Source organism: Vicugna pacos, chromosome 7 (genome assembly GCF_048564905.1).
Source record: "Vicugna pacos chromosome 7, VicPac4, whole genome shotgun sequence".
Lineage (NCBI taxonomy): Eukaryota > Metazoa > Chordata > Mammalia > Artiodactyla > Camelidae > Vicugna > Vicugna pacos.
Genome location: NC_132993.1, coordinates 74,975,064 through 74,995,246, shown reverse-complemented (window position 1 = coordinate 74,995,246; position 20,183 = coordinate 74,975,064). Strand labels below are relative to the sequence as shown.

The 20,183-nt window shown below is 38.1% G+C and overlaps 1 protein-coding gene across 1 annotated transcript in view; it reads left to right on the top strand.

Moving 5' to 3' along the window:
* RELN (reelin) overlaps window positions 1–20,183 on the top strand; it is a 440,736-nt gene that overhangs the window by 408,755 nt on the left and 11,798 nt on the right. Inside the window, exons 51-61 of the mRNA XM_072965186.1 lie at window positions 1,924–2,078; window positions 3,110–3,324; window positions 5,469–5,646; window positions 8,228–8,403; window positions 8,539–8,645; window positions 9,820–10,062; window positions 10,639–10,814; window positions 14,172–14,245; window positions 15,064–15,225; window positions 15,981–16,138; window positions 18,240–18,459. Coding sequence (XP_072821287.1) covers window positions 1,924–2,078; window positions 3,110–3,324; window positions 5,469–5,646; window positions 8,228–8,403; window positions 8,539–8,645; window positions 9,820–10,062; window positions 10,639–10,814; window positions 14,172–14,245; window positions 15,064–15,225; window positions 15,981–16,138; window positions 18,240–18,459 — 1,864 coding nt within the window. The remainder of the gene's footprint in view (window positions 1–1,923; window positions 2,079–3,109; window positions 3,325–5,468; window positions 5,647–8,227; window positions 8,404–8,538; window positions 8,646–9,819; window positions 10,063–10,638; window positions 10,815–14,171; window positions 14,246–15,063; window positions 15,226–15,980; window positions 16,139–18,239; window positions 18,460–20,183) is intronic.

Below are 20,183 nucleotides of genomic sequence, written 5' to 3'. Positions count from 1 at the left end.
TTAGTATATCACATGGTATAGTGATATAATTGCAAGTATTTAATAAAAATCATCCTTTCAAACAGAGAAGCTTGAAATGATCTTCACTACTACCAAACAGTCTTACTCTCTTAAGAAGGTTATTGAGAAGACTTACTTCCATAGATCAGGTTCAGAACTTTGCTAAGTTACTTATTTTTCCCAGTGTGTTGGTTTACATAAGTGAGCTTATGATCAGAGAATAGTTTAAGCACAAATTCTGTTTGAATAAAAGCAAACACATATGTTTTTCAAGTACCTAAAATACTCATTTTTGCGTTAGGCTAATTTGTGATGTACAACTAGGCTCCTACCTGTCTTGCAAAGATAGTACTCCTAGGAACTCATACCTACCTATAGAAATAGTTTTTGATATTGCAGAAGAGATTGATGTCAGTTGATTAATATAAGCCCTCTTTCATCAGGATTGCAGTGTTCTAGCATAAAATAAAATATGTCCCTTAGAAAAAACTGGCTCAGGGTATTCCTGTTGGAATTCAAATTTCTGTGCGTTTTGACTCTTGAGTCCTATATTGGTTGATGTAGGAGTAAGTGTAGCTCCAGTGTCCATGGAGTAAAAACTAACAGATAATGGCATTGTGGTAGCTGTTTGAGTCCCAGAGGTAAACTGCTTGTTCTACAGACATATGCTCTGCTCAGACAAAATCAAAAGGACACAACACTGGTGAAGGCTGAATTCCAGTTAAATTGTTTGGTCTCTTTTCTCCGTTTGGTCTTCCCTGAGGCCTTCCAACTCTGTGACTTGCACAGTGACCCAAGCCTCTGGTTGAACTCACTCATCTCCACTGTGAATGCTGGAGCTAATCAGGAGCCTTCCAGAGAAATTTGGACCTATGGAATCGAAGCGTGTCATGCATTAAATGAAGCTTACAGATATGTTTAATTTCTTACTTTTCTGGGATAAAACCGTGATGTTTTAAAAACACCTTCCAGAAGGGAAAGGGAATTATAAGAGACATGAATGTGTGTGTGTGTTTGAGAGGGACAATGGGATGTACTCTGCACTAATCAACTCATAGTCTTGCTGCCCTAGTTTTCCTTAGACCTTCAGAAGCTTTCTTTAATCACCTTATTGAGGTATAGTTTATGCACAAAAAGCTGTGGATATTTAACGTGTACAACTTGAAGAGTTTGGAGATAAGTATACATCCGTGAAACAAACCATCACCACCATAAAGGCCATAAACGTATCATTTACCTCCAGAAGTTTCCTCCTGCACCCCTTCCCCCTTTTTAATACTGATTTTTCTGTTACAGTAAAAGCACCTAACGTGAAGATCTCCCTCAGCAAATGTTTAAATATGCAGCAGAGAATCGTTAACTATAGGCCCCACATTGCACAGCAGAGCTCCAGAATTTATTCCCCTTGCGTTACTGACACTTTCCTGTGACTGACAAGTCCTCATTTCTGGCTTTCCCCAGCCTCTGGTAACCACTCTTTTACTCCCTGATTCTATGAGTTTGACTACTACAATTTTTTTAATTGCCCAGAAGATAACTACCGGAATTTAAGCAGAAGTAGCTAACTCCCTTCCCTATCGTATTACCAATAATTTTTTCTCCTTCTTTAGATTCTGCCTAAAAAGTTAAATACCTGTCAGAAAATATAAATATACATTTCCCTTTGTTTTTTATTTATAACACATACGGTACACTCTTTTTTTTCCAAATGTAGACTTCGCTAATACCAGAAACTTGGTATATCTCAACCTCTCAGTATCCATGTTCCTAAAACAATGTGCTTATATTCGTATTTTGTCTATGGATGGTAGGTAATAAGAGAGACTTCTACCTAAAATAATTCTAAATCTTGCCTAAATGAAAATTTGCTTCAACTATTTTTGTCATAAATCTGTCATAAAATTTTTCTTGTTTTGTTTTAAGTAAATGAGCATTGGCTATTCCATGATGATTGTACAGTAGAAAGATTCTGTGACTCCCCTGATGGTGTCATGATTTGTGGCAGTCACGATGGAAGAGAAGTGTACGCAGTGACTCATGACCTGACTCCCACTGAAGGCTGGATCATGCAATTCAAGGTGGAAATGTTATGATCTTAATTATGTAAATAACCAGACACCAGCAAAATAAAAATGAAAAAAATTGTAGAGACAATGGTCAAACAATATTTTGTCCATTTAATGCATACTTTGAAAAATAAAATTTAACATTAAGATAATATACATCTCAACCATGTATAGCTTAACAGCTAAAAGTGTTTTATTTCTGAACTATTTCAAGGTGAAACTTACATAGGAGTAAATGTGTTTCTGTCTGGGATTAAATACTAATAGAGTAAAATATTGATAATGAAAATGAGGGATACTGATTTCAATTCCCTGAGATTAAATTATTATATGACTTAGGCAATTTTTTTTTCTTTAAGAGAGGATGAAAGATATTAGGGTTATTCTTGGTTTTTTTTACGAGATCATTTTGGTGTTTCTGGAGAAAGAAAATTGTAGAAAATAGAGGCATGATTAGCATTAATGCCAACATCAATTTTGGCCAAGATTCTATGTCAACCAATTTATTCTACCTCAATCCCACTATATTAGCAACAAATGCTGCATTATGACTATCTCAAAAGGTGTTGTGCCTTATGGAAGGTACGTTCTGTAATCACTTCACTGCATCTTATTTGTAATTGAACGTGATTTATTGAGAGTCATAAATTGTATAACAAAACAGTAAACTTGGTAAAGCCGTTAATCCTTCTTGGTCGAGCATTCTGCCAAACAGAAGTGCCAGACCATTAGCACAACAAACATCAATTTGTAAGAGTAGGCACAGGCCTTCCTTCCAAGGCAATTAGCCAGCCATGGCAGAAGCACAAATCTCGACTTCTCTCCAAACTCCCTGCACAATATATTTGGCACTTTCTATAATTTGTCACCTTGGGCAACAATGTCAACTCTGCCGTCCATTAGCAGAGCGAATAATGAACCTGAAAATACAGGAGGGATGTGGTGCCGTGTCTGTCAAGTGAACAGCAACTTTTTTGCTGCCAAGTCCTTAGAGCAGAAACATGTAATATGGTTTTAACATAACAATCATGTTTGTTTATTAGATCTCTGTTGGATGTAAAGTGTCTGAAAAAGTTGCCCAGAATCAAATTCACGTGCAGTATTCTACTGACTTCGGTGTGAGCTGGAATTATCTGGTCCCCCAGTGCTTACCTGCGGACCCGAAATGCTCTGGAAGAGTTTCTCAGCCATCTGTATTCTTTCCAACTGAAGGTTGGAAAAGGATCACCTATCCGCTTCCTGAAAGCTTAGTGGGAAAGTAAGTAGAAAATTCAAATAAAGCCTGGTTCCAAAGCATCCAGATGTAGATTTAGGGACAGTGTGGTCAAACTGAAAGTTTTATGTAATTGTGGGTAAAATGGTCTCTTCCTCCCTGACTCTAAAGATTCTCTGATTGGTGACCTTTATGATGAGCTAACTTAAGAAGATGTCAAGTTGTGATCCTCAGACTTGTCAAGATAGATCTTAGCAGGACCTTCCATGTTCCAAATCTCAGTGTTTGAAAATGGGGACAGAGCAATAGTGATGGCCTTGGAACCAGTTGGAAAGATGTATGCTACCTTATGGGCCTTGTAAACTGTGGTCCACTGTACAGCTTCTGCTTTCCACATCACTGCCTTGTCGATCCATGACAGAGCCGGGAGCAAAACCTAACTCATCATGCTATTTGTACAAATGTAGTCTGTAGGTTTCATGTTTTTTCTTATCAAAGCATTATGTTCTGCACCTACAGTGAAAAGTAATTAACCTGGAACAGTAGTGAGCCAAGACGATTAAACTGTTCTCTGAAAAGTCTATGGATAAGTTAATGTAAGGCTATTACAAAAATGTCCCTTCAACTGTAAAATTAGGGGGAAAAAGATACATTAAAGAAAATGACAGATGTACATCCACCAGATGAATCATAGTCTGGCTAAATGAAGAGTGTTCTTGTGAAACAGAATTACAGTGTATGACCAGAACATATAGAGCCTTTGAATAAGCTGCTTACACATGGCTTTTCCAGGATCCCATAGAGGTCATTTATTACTCACAGTTTTCTGGAACAAATCTGAAAGGCTCACTCAAATAACATGCTAGAAAACAATCAGGGTGCTTTCAGCTGCGGGTAACAGAAAACCCAATTCAAATTAAAATTAAATGTGAGCTCCATTGAAAATTAAATGTATTCTATCTGTAATGAAAAAAATCCAAAGATAAGTGGGCTCTGTGATTGGTTGATTGACAAGCTCAACAATGTCTTCGGATATTGTTATTTCTTACTCTCTTATTGTTTGCTCCACTGTCCACACGTGGGTGTTACGCTCAGCCTTCGGGCTGGTTCCCCTCGTGAACATAGATGTCTTCCAGAAAACTGGAGCAGAATGTGTCCTTACCTGTGTCTAATGGGAGAGAGAGAGTTGCTTTTCTTTCAGGCAGAGCTGGAGCAACTACCTCGTTGCATCCTATTGGCACAGATTAGCTCAAGAATGTCCATCTGAACTCAAGCCATAGTTAGGGGCGTTACATTACGATGATTATCTCATAGGACTCCTCTGAGGTGAAATGGATGCTGGAGAGCCACCACCACCTCACTGCCTCATTTTCCCCTTCCTGTTCTCTCCCTCTCTTTTGTAATGAGGTATAATTTACATTCAGTAAAATGAACACATTTTAATTGTTCAGCACATTGTGTAACCTGTGTAACCACCACATGAAACCAGATACAGAACATTGACATCGTCCCAGAATGTTCCCTCATGCACTTTGAACTCTTTACACCAAAATAGTGTGGTGTGTTTTAATAGAAGGTTAATTATGAGGCTTGTATTTTCCCCAGAAGGCAGAAAAGAACAACGATGAGATTAAAATCTCAGGGAAATTGTCCTTTAATATAACCCTTTTAAAATTATTTTCTAATTAGCATAGTTACTCTGAGAATACTGACTATCTTAGGGGAATTCAGAAATTGCTGTTTCCTGACCACCTGAGGGCTGTGTGTATGCCAACAAGGCTCTGTCAAAGGATTCATTCACCTTTTGTACAATTTCAGAAATACAGTTAATGAATCTAAATTGTGTTGCAACCACTGGACTCCAGTTCATAAGCAACTTGACTTATGATAGCTACAGATTTGCATTTTAAAATGTTCCTTTTGCTTGAAATAGAGATTCCACTGTGTTTTCATTTTATTTTACAAGATTACTCACATATTTTAAAATTTAAATGTAACTGGCTTTAAACTTCCATTACTAGAAGTATAAAGATAATGGTGGTCAAAAAACATCTCTTATTAACCCATTTCACCTTGCCAGAATGGTTTAAATTTTTTTTTCTCTTGAGCACTGAATACACACACAGGAAGATGGACCTAAATAAAGTTAACTTTTGTTTTTCACTCCTTTGCTCTTGTGTTGCCAATAGTTCAGTAAGATTTAGGTTCTACCAGAAGCACTCAGATATGCAGTGGGCAATTGACAATTTCTACCTGGGTCCTGAGTGCTTGGACAACTGCAGAGGCCATGGGGACTGCTTAAAGGAACAGTGCATCTGTGATCCAGGGTACTCTGGACCAAACTGCTACTTGACTCACACTCTGAAGGTAAGTTAAGGCCCCTGTAAGAAGCACGCACTCAGCTTGCAGGCCGTGCATCAGGAACCAACTTAGGAATGAGACTTAAATTTTATAACCACGTTCTTTGAGCACCCCTCACCCCCAGTAAATAAATCCTTTGGATGGAAACTTTAAAAATATGTATTAGGTTTCTTAAATACAAGAATATTAGGATCAAGTTCTAGTACATTTTACCCAGTTCATAAAATAAACCACATTGCACAGATTACATAGTCTACTTTTTTTACTTTTGTTTTTAAATTAGACTGTTAATTTAAAAACAATATTAAGCCTTCTTTTTTGTATATATATATTTTTATTGAAGTATGGTCAGTTTACAATGTTGTGTCAATTTCTGGTGTACAGCATAATGCTTCAGTCATACATGAAATACATATATTCATTTGTATATTCTTTTTCACCATAAGTTACTGTAAGATATTGAATATAGTTCCCTGTGCTACACAGTATGAACTTGTTGTGTATCTATTTTACGTATATTATTATCTGCAAATCTCAAACTCCCAATTTATCCCTTATCACTCCCTTCCCCCTTGGTAACCATAAGTTTGTTTTCTATGTCTGTGAGTCTGCTTCTGTTTTGTAAATTAAACCTTCTTTAATTCACTTTTTTCAGTAGGTGTACTGTTTAAAGGATAATAGTGTTGTTGTTACAAAGTAAAGCAAATAACATTGATACATTATCGCACACACAAAAAAATTTCAAAAAAGCCTGAACAGTATCTGAATTTTTTTCAGAAAATTCAGTGTTCTAATTTGCTGACTGCTGAAATGTGGTTGTGTATTAAGTAAGAATAGAAAGATCATTCCTTCAAACTTTAGCTGTTATCATTATTTAATATGCAAAGCAAATAGTGCCCAACACACTTGCCATATATACACTCTGTTTCTTGAATAAAGTGTATTCCTCATACAGTAACAGAAACATGGCAAAGCTAAAAAGCACGTGATTGAAATTGTACATTTAAGTCACAATGTAAACAAAACCTGTTCTGTCATTTTTTTCTACAATACTTCAACAACTTTGGAACTGACAAATTAAAAACATAAAATTGGAGCAATGCTCACTTGTGTCTGAAGATGTTATTCTGTTTGTTATTCAAATTATAACATGAGAAACATAGCCACAGGTAATGAATACATTTTTAAATCTAGTTTCTTTCGTGAAGTAGATTTAAATTTCATTAGCATTCCTCAGTTGGGTAAGAAATTGTAGAAATCTATGTTATGAATTCTGAATTAAATCTTTCTAAGGAGAGATTACATGGTTAACAAAGCATGTCTTCTGACTCTTCTGTTCTTAAATGTAAACCTTTGTTTATAAATTGCATTTATTTGCTAACATCAGTGAAGTCAGGTAAAGCTAACATGTGGCTACATGTCTAACTAGAGAGTTGATTATGTTCTAAGTCTGACAAAAAGAGGGTCTATTTAAATCATCTTAACTACACAATAATATAACAACTAGACAACTTTGCTAAGAAGTGAAAAGGTATGATTTTTCTGTAAATAGTTACTACACTTGCAACTATAACAGATTGTTTTCATGATACATTTCTGTCATTTAAAAAACAAAAAGCAAAAAAAAAACCCTGCCTCAACCCAATGCAAAACTGTATTATGGACAATTGAATGTCCTGTGGACAAAATGAATAGAAAACCAAGATCATGCCTATGATGTGAGGCGATGAAATACTCTGACATAAAATGTATCTATAGTGACCCTCGTATTTTATTCTACTCTGTTTGGAAAATAGGCTGCTCCTGGTTATCGGTCACTCTTAGTTAAAATGATAAACTGGAGACCCAGGGAAAATATTTTATTCTTGATTTTGGGCTCTTCTCCCCATCATCCTGAATCTTGGTGCTGATAAACATGTGAAAAGTCCTTCAAATTGCCTTCCAAGGTTGATTTTCTTTTGATTTCATGTGGAAATCTTTGGTTTCAGATGTCCCTGCGTCATCATATAGACATTTCAAGTTCATTCTGTGCTGGAAGCTAAAGGGTCCTGGGTTCCTAAATCAGTCTCCAAGGTGGCAGAGGGGGGAGCAGGGCACATACTTCCAGGGAGAACCAGACCATCCTTCAGGGAATATTAGGGGCGAAAGTGCTAAAAATGCCTGTTTTATTTTATCTTATTCCTTTAAATTTTCATTTTTTGTTCATGTTTCATAATATCATAATAAATTATAATAGTATTATTACATAATATATAATAAATAAGTATATTTTGATAGTACGTGCCTAAGGAACTTTACAAATAGGAGTACTACTGTACTCAACTTTACACTTGCTTTAAAGATTCTCTCTAGATTTTAAATTCCAATGATTAAACCCTTTTTAAGCAGTTTAAACAATCTTCAATATATGATGGAAAAGAACATTGTGGAAATATCCTTTTTTTTTTTTCCCCAACATCTTTTGGAAAAGCATTTGAAATCAGCTTTAACTTTTTAAAGTCCAAGATGTAATTCTGCATTGTCTGAACTATTCTCTTATTGTTCTCTGAAATTGTTATTTTTAATCCCATCCCTTCCTTTTTTCCAGACTTTCCTGAAGGAACGCTTTGACAGTGAAGAGATCAAGCCTGATTTATGGATGTCCTTGGAAGGTGGGAGTACTTGTACCGAGTGTGGGATTCTTGCCGAGGACACTGCACTCTATTTTGGGGGATCCACCGTGAGACAAGCTATTACTCAAGATTTGGATCTCAGAGGGGCAAAGTAAGTCAACATGTTGTTACGTTTGTTACGATGTAGCAAATTGGCCCTCAAACAAGGAACACAGGTGTGGAAGAAGTTGAGTAGACGGTTCATTCAAATTAACTATTCTGATGGATCCTGTGTGCTTGCGTTCAGATTCCTGCAGTACTGGGGGCGCATCGGTAGTGAGAACAACATGACCTCCTGCCATCGGCCCATCTGCCGGAAGGAAGGCGTGCTGTTGGACTACTCCACCGACGGAGGCACGTTTCGGGGTGAAAACCATGCCTGGGAGCAGATTCCCAAATTTCATCCAGTGCCCCTCAGAAAAGCCTCCACAAAGCTTTGCTGACCTGGCAGTGCAAATAGTGAAGGTCACAGAGAGAAAGCTACAGATCTCAGTTGCATTACACGTTCCATACATGTGACTTCTGTGTTATACAAAATCTATCCCAAAAGGAACAAGAGAGAAATCATACTTAAAAAATAAGCTCTGGGGGGTACAGTGGTACAGTGCTTGCTTAGCATGCACGAGGTCCTAGGTTCAATCCCCAATACCTCCATTAAAAAAAAAAGGACAAAAAAAATAAAGTTCTGAACTTTATGAATAAAGAAAATAGTCACTATGTTTAGCTGAAACTTGATTAGAAATGATGCATTAATAAATAAATTTTTGTATGGTTTTCCACCCAAAAAATAATTTTGAAAACATGTTAATGTGTTTTAAAAGCTTTTGTGTGAACAAGCATGTAAGAAATGCTGTAGATAATCAACAAGAAGACTTTATCAATTGTGAAAGAAAAGTCAAGCCCTGAGTCTGTCATACACTATTTTAATAAAATTCTGTTTTATTATTTTGGAGTATCTGAAACCAGACCAATAGTACCATGAGGTCTTTAGAAAGTCAGCTTTAGCAGATAGATATCACTCTTAGTAACTGACAGATAAATAGATGAGCCTGAAGTATTTCAGGGTGTTCAAAAAATGTTTTCTAAGTAATTTAAACATTCCACCTACATTCTTATCAATTGATGAGAGAAATTTCGTATTTGTCCAACAAATCACAAATTTCATAGAATTATATCTGTATTCTAAAAAAACTAGGAGTTTTGTCTAGAAACATGCAAAACATGGGTGTTTTTCATTATTGATGAGGCAATGCATATAGGAATCAAGAACAAAACTTTAAAAGCAGAAAATATGTCACTTCAGTGATTTTATTTTTGGCGCAGTATTTCTTAAAGCCCAGCCCCCTATTTCATCAGCCGCGTTTTTAAACAATGTGTAGAAATGGCGAACACTTATATAAAGTCAGTGAAATCCATTCTGATTACTTGGCTGAAGATTTCTCTGGGAAGCTTCTAGTAGCTGCAGTATTCTGGTGGTCGTGGTGTTTTTTCCAGATATGTTACTGTGTTGGTGTATTTGTTATCATAGGAATTACTTGGACTTTGCTCCATGAGATGGATTATCAGAAATACATTTCTGTCAGACATGACTACATCCTTCTTCCTGAGGATGCCCTCACCAACACAACTCGCCTTCGCTGGTGGCAGCCTTTTGTGATCAGCAACGGACTCGTGGTCTCCGGGGTGGAGCGTGCTCAGTGGGCGCTAGACAACATTTTGATTGGTGGAGCAGAAATCAATCCCAGTCAGCTGGTCGACACCTTTGATGATGGTAAGAAACCAGACATTGGACAATCTTTCCTACGAGCCTTTTGTCTGCTTATGTCTTTACATGAAAAGCATTGAGATCAGTGCCTAGCACATAGTTACTGCTCAATTAATGTTAGCTATTATTTTGCCCAGTGGTTTATTCATCTTCAAGGTTGGCTGCTTGTTGAAATGTCAACTAAGATTTTTAATAAATCCCATTAAAGACAAAGTGTCTAGCTCTAAATCTAATTTGAAATTTTAATATCCTTAAATAATTTCAGTTTCTCTAGGATTTTCTGTACTGTAGAGATACACATTGCATTGGTTTGAAGTATACCAAGAAAAATGTTGCAATGATGAAAGTTACCCAGACTAGCAACTACGTTTTAAACGTTGAGTAATCATCATACTATCATTTACTAACCTTTTCTAGATTAGATTTCTCATCTTGGATTTACATATTATCCCAATTAAATAAAATAAAAATCAATCTTAAAAGGTAAGCAAGTAGCTAGAGCATAGACACTTGAGTAGTTCAACAAAAAACAATCAGCTCAAGAGACTAACATGCCATATTGCCTCCAATTTACCTTAACAGAAGGCACTTCCCATGAAGAAAACTGGAGTTTTTACCCTAATGCAGTAAGGACAGCAGGATTCTGTGGCAACCCATCCTTCCACCTCTACTGGCCAAATAAAAAGAAGGACAAGACTCACAACGCGCTCTCCTCCAGAGAGCTCATTATACAGCCAGGATATATGATGCAGTTTAAAGTAAGGGGAAGGGGCTCTTCCAGACAGAGCCTGACGTTACATTTGGGGGTGGGGTGTGGAGAGAATGCTTATCTGAACAACTGTAAGGAAATGATTGATTTCATTCCTTAAAAGAGACTTCTATCTGATGACTAGAAGAAGTAATCTTTCACAAAGGCCTTTCTCTTGTAGGATTATTTGAACACAGGAAAAACCTATAATTATATTGGGACATAGCAAGAAATGTAACTGTGTTCTACCTCAGTATGTAATCTTGGGTTCACTTTTCCAAACCTTGGAAATCAAAGTCACAAATAGGCGCCTCTGCCTGTTTCTCTCTTTGTCCCTGTCCGTCTCTCTTGTCCCCGTTTCTCTACCTCTGTCTCTTAACTGCATGCCCATTTCACGCATCGAGCCACTTTGCTTCTTTATCTACCCTACCTCCAAAAACAAGCCTGTAGATTAGCCCAGTCGGAACTTCCCAAATCCTCAAAGATTTAAAAAGGACTCTTTCTTCTTATAAATGCACATTTTTTTCATATAGAAGAATGGAAGGGAAGGCATAGAGGTAATTAACAATCAGAGAGAAAGATAAAGCAAGATCAATTAATGTCCTCACTGCAGAACACACTAAAAAGGGGCATTACAGAAATGCGGTTTATTACTAGATCGTTGTAAAGAGAGAGACCTGCCTTTCTAATGCTCTAATTTAAAAGATGTGCTATGGAGTTAATAGTTAGAATCCGTATTAGCAGAAATAAAAATGTGATCACAGCTTGGAGGAGGGAGAAATAGGGAGATGTTTTATGTGCATAGAGTTTCAATTTTGCAAGGTGAAAAATTCCTGGAGATGTGTTGCAACAAAAACAAAAACAAATGTTATTTGCTCTTTGCCTCAGCTCTGTATTAAACTTTCCTTCACAGACTGCAGGGTGAGACAGGCCCCTCAACTGCTACCACTCCCTCAAGACTACCTTTAACTCAGTAACACGACAGATGCTCAAGGTCATGTCCAGTATTAAACCGCCCCTAATTCCAAGCCAAGTGCCTGAAGAGTGAAGGCTTTCCCCCTTCCAGGCCCATATCAAAGTCATCTTTTGATTAAGTTGGTTGGTTCCTCCTCTTTTGTTGCCTCTATCAAGCCAGAACTGAAGAAACTGAAATTTTCTTTCCTAACCAAGCCAATTTGTTTAAAAAAGAAAAAAAAAAACTTGTCCCAGAAATTTAATAATTAAAGTGTCACTAAACCTGCATTTTTTAAAGTCACTGTTAACTTTCTAAACACCACATCCCACAGCTTCCACCCATTCCTCATTTTTCCTTTTCTCTGTACTATTTGGCCCTGTTGACCATGTCTTCTCCAGCTCGGGAAATTCTCTTTCCCCTCTGCTCTGGGTTCTCTGCTGCTTCCCTCCTTACCTTCTTGATCTATTTCCATCTCCTTTTTGGCTCGTCTTCTTCCCTCAACCCTATAAATATCAGCATTTCTCAGTACTTCTCCCTGGCTTTCTTTTCTGTTCATAGACATTCTCACCATTGGGAATTTCATTCATCCTCTGGCTTCAAGTATCGTATCTTCAAGAGCAACTCCCGGATCTGCATATCCAACCTCGACTGGTTCAGAACTTTTAATAACCTGTGTACATTTCTACACCTTTGTCTTATTGGCAGCTCAGCATGTCTAACAGTGAACTTCATATCTTCCTGCCCCTTACCAACTCCTCTTTCTCATTTTCCTGTTTCTCTTAATGGCACTGCCTGTGACCTATTCACCAGCTTTCAATTTTAAAGTAACCTTTGACTTTTTTTCACTTTTCACATCTAATCAGTTACTACATCCTTTTCATTCTATTTCCCTATGTTCCTAGCACTCATCCCAACTTCTCTGTTTGCACTGTAACTGCCTCCATTCTGGCCCTAATTAAATCAATAGTCCATTGAGTCCTCTTTTCACCTCTAATCTCTCTCCACTCCCACCTGTCTTCAACAGCACTGTCTGATCCTTACAAAGCACAGCTTTGAGCGTATTATTCCACTGCTTAGAGCCCCTTAATTTAGAGTCCCCATTGCCTATGAAATCAAATGTATGCATGTATATGCATGACTGGGACATTGTGCTGTGCATCAGAAATTGACACATTGTAACTGACTGAACTTCAGTTAAAAAGATCAAACGCTTGGACTACACCTCATGGTCTCCCAACTCAACCAATCTTTCCAAACTTCTCTACCAATGTTCTACATGCTCTATACTTAAACCAAAAGACACCACACACTGTGCTCTAGATGTGCCACAGCACATTCCCACCTGTCTTTGCGCACAGTCTCTCCACCTAAATGTTCTTCTCTTGTCTCTACTTCTCAGACTCTTCCCTTTCTTCAGGGACAGCTCACATGCAGCCTACTTGATGACTTCTTTTGTTTTGAATTGAAATATATTTGACATACAGCATTGTATAATTTAAGGTATACATCATGTTGGTTTGATAATTTATATATTGAAATATGATTGTCATTATAGTGACAGTACCTCTATCACATCATATAGTTAGCATTTATTTTTGTAGCTGGCATAAAGATCTCCCACTTCTGATGAATCATTTTCTAACCCACTTAATCGGATTCAATCTCGCGCTCCTACAAAGCACCACAGCATTATATTTGTATCTTTTCTGGTTTCCATTTCCACTATTGGAATACACTTTTCCAGTATTGGAATGTAATTGTTCTCTCTCTGAAACCAGAATTGTTTTATTCATGAGTGAATAGCTTGAAATTCTTAGCACTAACCTTCCCAAGTATCAGCACTGAAATAGGACTTGTTGATTAAGCAGATGATTAGAACTTAAATTTGAATCACCAAATTTTTATAGCATTTATGCATTATTGATGACTCAAACATTTAATTGCACATAATAAGGAGTGCTTCTTTTCACATAGAAGTGGAAAAACTAGGAATAAATATTAAGTAATTAAAAACTACTGTTTGTTTTACAAAAAAAAAATGTAATGGTAGCATCAAGAAAATTAGGATATCAATGAAAACGTTTTGAACCAGTGATACTTTGAGTTTGTTTCCATTACTTCTCCAAATGTTACTTTCCTTTTGACCAATTTATCTTCCCCAAATTTATAATTAATATGTTACAATAATTAAGTAAATAGAAATAGTATTTTTTAAAACCTTAATTTTCATTTCCATGTAAAATGGCATGACTTTAACAGAACTCAAAAGAATGTATTTGGGGACCATAACTTCTCTGTACATCTTCTCTGAATATTTCTTGATTACTTATCAGAGCCATAATGAAGATTTCTAATTAGTGATAGGTATGATTTAATCTTGCCTAACACATAGCAATTGTTTGTTTATTTTAGATTGTGGTGGGTTGTGAAGCCACTTCTTGTGGTGACCTTCATTCCGTAATGTTGGAGTACACTAAGGATGCAAGGTTTGTGAAATATTTTTTTACATTTCCTCCAGACTTGAATATACAATTCAAATGGTTGCCTATTTTTAAGGCAGCTGCTTACTGGGGAGCATTCTTATGCAGTAAACGTGACAGTTCATGTGTATACATGTACAAATTTCATTTGTATGAAACTCACATGTATCTTATTTTCAAATTTTTCCTTCAGGCCATGAAAAATCAATTTTATACTAGGCTACAGCCAGCAAACATTATAGTTCAAAATAAGATACCCCATTTGTCCTCAAAGTAGAACTCTCTTTTATTCACACTGCTCATTTTCAGTGAACCCTAATAAAAATATAAATTAATGAAAGATCTGAATATGCTTTAACTAGAGTCACATCTCTTAAAACACGGTAGCAATACTGAATGTAAGTCTGACATAGTGCAGTTACCTTATTAAAATGTGGATAGGCCTGCCTCCCACCACCACTTTTAAAAATGAGTTATAATGAGTTAAGTTTGGGTAGACAGACAATTTTGTGAATCAGCTCCAGGTAGACTTCTTGTAATAGCATCAGCGGGAAGGAGCTGCTAGAATGCATCTCCGTGCCTGCTAGTATTTTATTCTGTCGTCTGTGAATAATATTGCTGTGCTTGTAAAGGGTTAGGCTATATCTTATATGAAATAATGTTCAATTTTTCTTTTTATTAGCAGTAATTATGTGTAGGAAATAGGAAATTTATTTGAAAATATCTTAACTTAATCCAGCCCTAAATAAAGCATTACCTTGACATTAGACAGGTCATATATTTCTCTTAAGAGTTGTCTAATGCAGCCTCTTTGGTTTCTGCAGGTCTGATTCCTGGCAGCTCGTTCAGACCCAATGCCTTCCTTCCTCCTCAAACAGCATTGGCTGCTCCCCCTTCCAGTTCCATGAAGCCACTATCTACAATGCTGTCAACAGCTCCAGCTGGAAGAGAATCACCATCCAGCTGCCTGACCACGTCTCCTCCAGGTAGGTTTCATACTAAGGTAGACATCGTGGAATTATCTGCTGGTCTCTACAGGGCTCATACAGTGAGCTGAGAGCAGCTGGTAAAATAAGGCTTGACTTTTGGTTGCAGCCCTAGTAACCCTCTGCCCTCTTCTCCTCCTCTCACCTTCCCATGCTCCTAAATGGCAATTGCACATCCCAAGAAGAAATAGGATCTCATTTGTACATGATTCACAGATCTCAACTTTTCTTTTGATTAAATACCACAGCACACACAAATCAGTCACACACCCTGAATCACAAAGACTGGGAATTGGCACTGTATCTGCCCTAGATACACTGTATCTGTTCTGTGCTCCCAAAGGCTGTGCTGCTCATCCCGGAATCAAATGCCCTCTGGGGTGTGCAGAGCTGGTCGGGTTACACGAAGCCACAGAATAAACATAACGGAGCACAGTCTTCCTAGAGCAGCATCCGTTTTATTCAAAGATCTGAAAATGATGCACCACTACAGGAAAAATGGACACAGGTTCATGGTGGAGTAGAATAGGAGATTCACATGAAATTTTCAGGGCATCTGGAGTATATTCCCAGAGTCGGAAGGGTACAGATTCACTCACCTCTGTCAATCAGGTGCTGCGGGGAGAAGTTTGGGAAGCCCTTTTCTTAGAAAGAGCCCCCATTCCTGGAGGCTGGAGGCTGGAGGCTGGAGGCTGGACCCAGCCATGGGCAGTAACAGCCTCCTAAATCTTGTCTGCTCTCTGTGGGACTTTCAGTGCAACACAGTTCCGCTGGATCCAGAAAGGGGAAGAAGCCGAGAAGCAGAGCTGGGCGATCGACCATGTGTACATCGGCGAGGCTTGCCCCAAGCTCTGCAGTGGGCACGGATACTGTACCACTGGCGCCGTCTGCATCTGCGATGAAAGTTTCCAAGGTCTGAGTCCCGGACTGTCATTGATACCAGGGACCCATGGGTTCTCCTCATCTCAGCATAGAAGCAAAGACCACTAGGAAATGGGTAGAAACTCCAGCCTAAGGGATTTGGGGTAGATGACACACTGTTTGATCTCAGAGTTATTTACGTAAGGAATGAATTACCAAGGGTCATTTTATGCTATGCTCCTTGAATTTTTGAAAATGTGAATTTTATCCACCCGGGATATTCTGTAGTACCTCACCTTCCCCATCTCCCATAACTCCCTGCCCCAACCCCTGCCTTCAGTGCTTGACTTCCACTCTGGGCCTCTCTCCTTCCTGGCCACTCTGCCCATCCCTACATACTTAGCCCCTATTCCTTCTCCTTCTGTCTCCCAGCTGCAGCGGCCACTGTCCTCCCAAGATGTAGCTGACAATTCAAGATGTTCTGTTTCCCAGGTCACTCTGTCACACACCCAAAAAACCTTCATGACTGAAAAAAAAAATACATTTTCACTCTTGAGTTTCTAGAGGCTGACTTTGTATTTGGGGCAGAGTAAAACTCCACTCCTGACATCACAGGAATGGCTCTGTCGGCCTGTCTTAAGGCCTGCAGCCCTGCTTTCCTCTGATGCTATGTTGGTCACAGGTTTCAGCCTCTGTGTTGCAAAGTTCACTTTATCCAATTACCATTATATCCTCAGAGCCCAATTCTTGACATATGCCATGCACAAGAAATCTTTTTTAAATGAATTCTTATGTTGCCTTATGCTTTACTATTTACGCAGTGTCCACCAATTCATTCGGCAGAATCATTATTACTTATGACATCCCCATAAATTAACTGTGGTTACTATCATTAGATCAGAACCCAGGTTGTTCTCTCCAATCAGCCTTGCTGTCTCTTAGAGATGAAAGACTTGTCAAGAGGACCAGAATTAGACAACTTCCCCAAAGGTGCAGTGCAAGACCTCATAGGTTTGAATTCTGGAGCAGAATCCATTCAGATTTCTTGGTGGATGCTACTTCCTGGCCCCCAGATGAAATGAGTGTGATAAATGTAGACCACTACACACCTCTGATGCTAGGAGTTACCTAGTTGCCATTTTTCCCCCTGGTCTCACTGCTGAGACCAGCTGGGTCTGTCCAAGTATTAGCTAGAGAATTTGCACTTTAAGCAAATGAACAAATCATATGTCTCACAAGCTGTCTGGAATTTGCCCTCTTTCCTGATCCAGCAGAACTATGACCTTTTGATTCTGAGCTATTGTAGACACTGAGAAAAATTGTGCCATTCAAATCAAGGAAAAAGTCAAAGACACACACATTAGCTAAAATAGTGCCTTCTGTAAATGCCAGTCTTCCAGCTCTGTAGTCTCTGAGAGACACTTCCAGTTTATTTAGTATTTATTTATTTACCCCAGCTTTAACATGGAAGACTTTATATGTGCCAAGTGTTGTGCTACATGCTAGAATTCAACAATGAATAAAATACAGACTCTGCTCTCAAGACTCATCAAATGTAGAGCTAGAAGGAGAACAAGAACGTGACTTATTTTTTGCTACAAAATAACTCTAGGGAGAAAGAAATCAGGTTGCCAGGGTGCATCTCATGCCAGGGTGAGAGCTCCCTCCTGAGCTCCATCATTGGTAAACATGCAGGCCCAGACAGGTGCTCTGTGTTTTTTTTAACGACGGGGGTATATAAGCAGTAAGTACATTAACACCTACATATTTTCATAAACATCAACTCAAAGAGTGTGGAAGATATAGCTCAAGTGGTAGAGTGCATCCTTTGCATGCACAAGGTCTGGGGTTCAATCCCCAGTCCCTCCTCTAAAAATAAATAAATCTAATTACTTCCCCACAAACAAACAAACAAAATATCGACTCAAATATAATGGGATCTTTTCAACAACACAAGGCAGCAATTGCTGAAATAAAAGAAAAACATTTATTTCCCGGAATCTGTATCTGCTAAGTATTTTGTCATTCTTACAGTAAGTCTGAAATTGATTGGATTAAATCTGGAAATGAATGTTTGCTCAATTTCAATTTCAGAATCTTTGATGATTTTGCTTGTTCCAGCTAATTTTTGCAAACTATTCCTTTCCCTCCAGGTGATGATTGCTCTGTTTTCAGTCATGATCTTCCCAGTTATATTAAAGATAATTTTGAGTCCGCAAGAGTCACTGAGGCCAACTGGGAGACTATTCAAGGTGGAGTAATAGGAAGTGGCTGTGGGCAGCTGGCACCCTATGCCCATGGAGACTCACTCTACTTCAACGGCTGTCAGATAAGACAAGCTGCCACCAAACCTCTGGATCTCACTCGAGCAAGGTAACCAAAATCCTGTGTTGTGGTCCAGACGCAGAACCGGTCACAGGCACATCATTGTCTGCTGTTAGATATGATCATGAACTTCATAGCACAGTGTCCCTAAGCAGCAGAAACCTAAATACCACCTGAATTTGGTATGAGGAAGCATTATCTGTTTTCACAACTCAGAATTATGCTTTGCTTAAATTTATTGTAGAATTACCTTGTATTTCTTAAAACACACTGGCTGAGTGGTAGGAATAAGCCTGGAGAAATGGCCAAATGTGAAAAATGGATAAGCCTATCAAATCAACACGCTGTACCCCTTACACCTGCACAATATTATATGTCAGTTATATCTCAATAAACTTGAAAAAATAAATACATAAATAATTGGTTATGAATAACTTATACAGATCACGTAATGTGGACTCTATGCAAGTGTGTAAAAGTAAATGTGAATGTGAAGTAGATTTGTAGCAATGCAAGCATACACCTATATTTAGCATGTGTAGGTATGAATGGAAATGGGGAACTGATGGCTGGATGGATGCAAACTCAAAAAATTCACATGCTATGGGAGCTGTGTGCTAATGCAGAGCACAGAGGACACAGGAAAAGAGATCCTGGAGGGTTGGATTTCCTTCCCCACCTGCCCTTCCCAGTTCTGCCACCTTAGCCAGAGCAAACATGGCTTTTATTTGTGTTATTCAAGAAAAGATTCCAAGGCTTTATAAAGGTTACAAAGGATTAGGCGTCTCACTGGACGCCTACAGGTGCACAAGTATATTTGAGAATTAAGTGTCTGGTTAGTGGGAATGTAGATGTTCTCTTGAAGCTTAATATTAGTCCTATATTTTCAGAGGCAGAAAGGCAGGTTGAGGGACATTCAGTATGATAAACAGTGAAAATATAATAAAATGAATTCCTATGTAGTAGCCATATAACTAACCATAGATGCCAAAACTTGTTGTGTCCACCCATCTCTAGTTTTCTTCCTACCGAAAAGACACATTTACTCTAGAGACAATCTGTTTTCCTTGACCCCATATATAGCTACAACCAGGCTTTACACACCATGTCATACAAGTAACTTTGCTTTAAAGTAATGAATGCATTTACAAGTTTTAAGTCTAGCTCTTTATTTGACCACCTATTAATCACTCTATTAAATCACTAGGAATCTTAAGAGGGTAGATTTCCTATGTTTAATAACCGTATCTTCGAAGGGCAAGGATGCCTGTGAAAAACACAAGGACACATCAGACACAATAGCAGACGTGGTCCAGAGCCTGTGTCTAACTCCGCTCTCCCTCCACTCAGATCGCCAGGCATCCTTTCCTAAAATAGACATGATGATTTATCCTTGTCCAGTTCTGTTCAGCTTGAAGCTACTTGTACAATAGTATGTAGTGTAAATGCTGCAGTTTTATTCCTTGTCCTCCCCATGTCCTCAGCTGCCTATTTGGCCCATATTAACTTGCCAAAAACAGAAGGTGTTTCAGGTGAAATGCTCTAACAAGATTTCTAACATCATAAGAAGAAAAAAGATCTTTGAAAGTCAGAATTGTTTTCTCAGTGTAGAACGCCAGCCGTTCGAGCTGATTTTTCATATGTATGTTGTAAAAGATAAGATAAATAAATTTTGCTATTAATGTAACTTAGTCCTAGGACTGGATGCTTCTCTTTTTACTGTATTATGAACTTGAAAATTATGGACTTTAAGAACAAGAAAGATAAAAAAA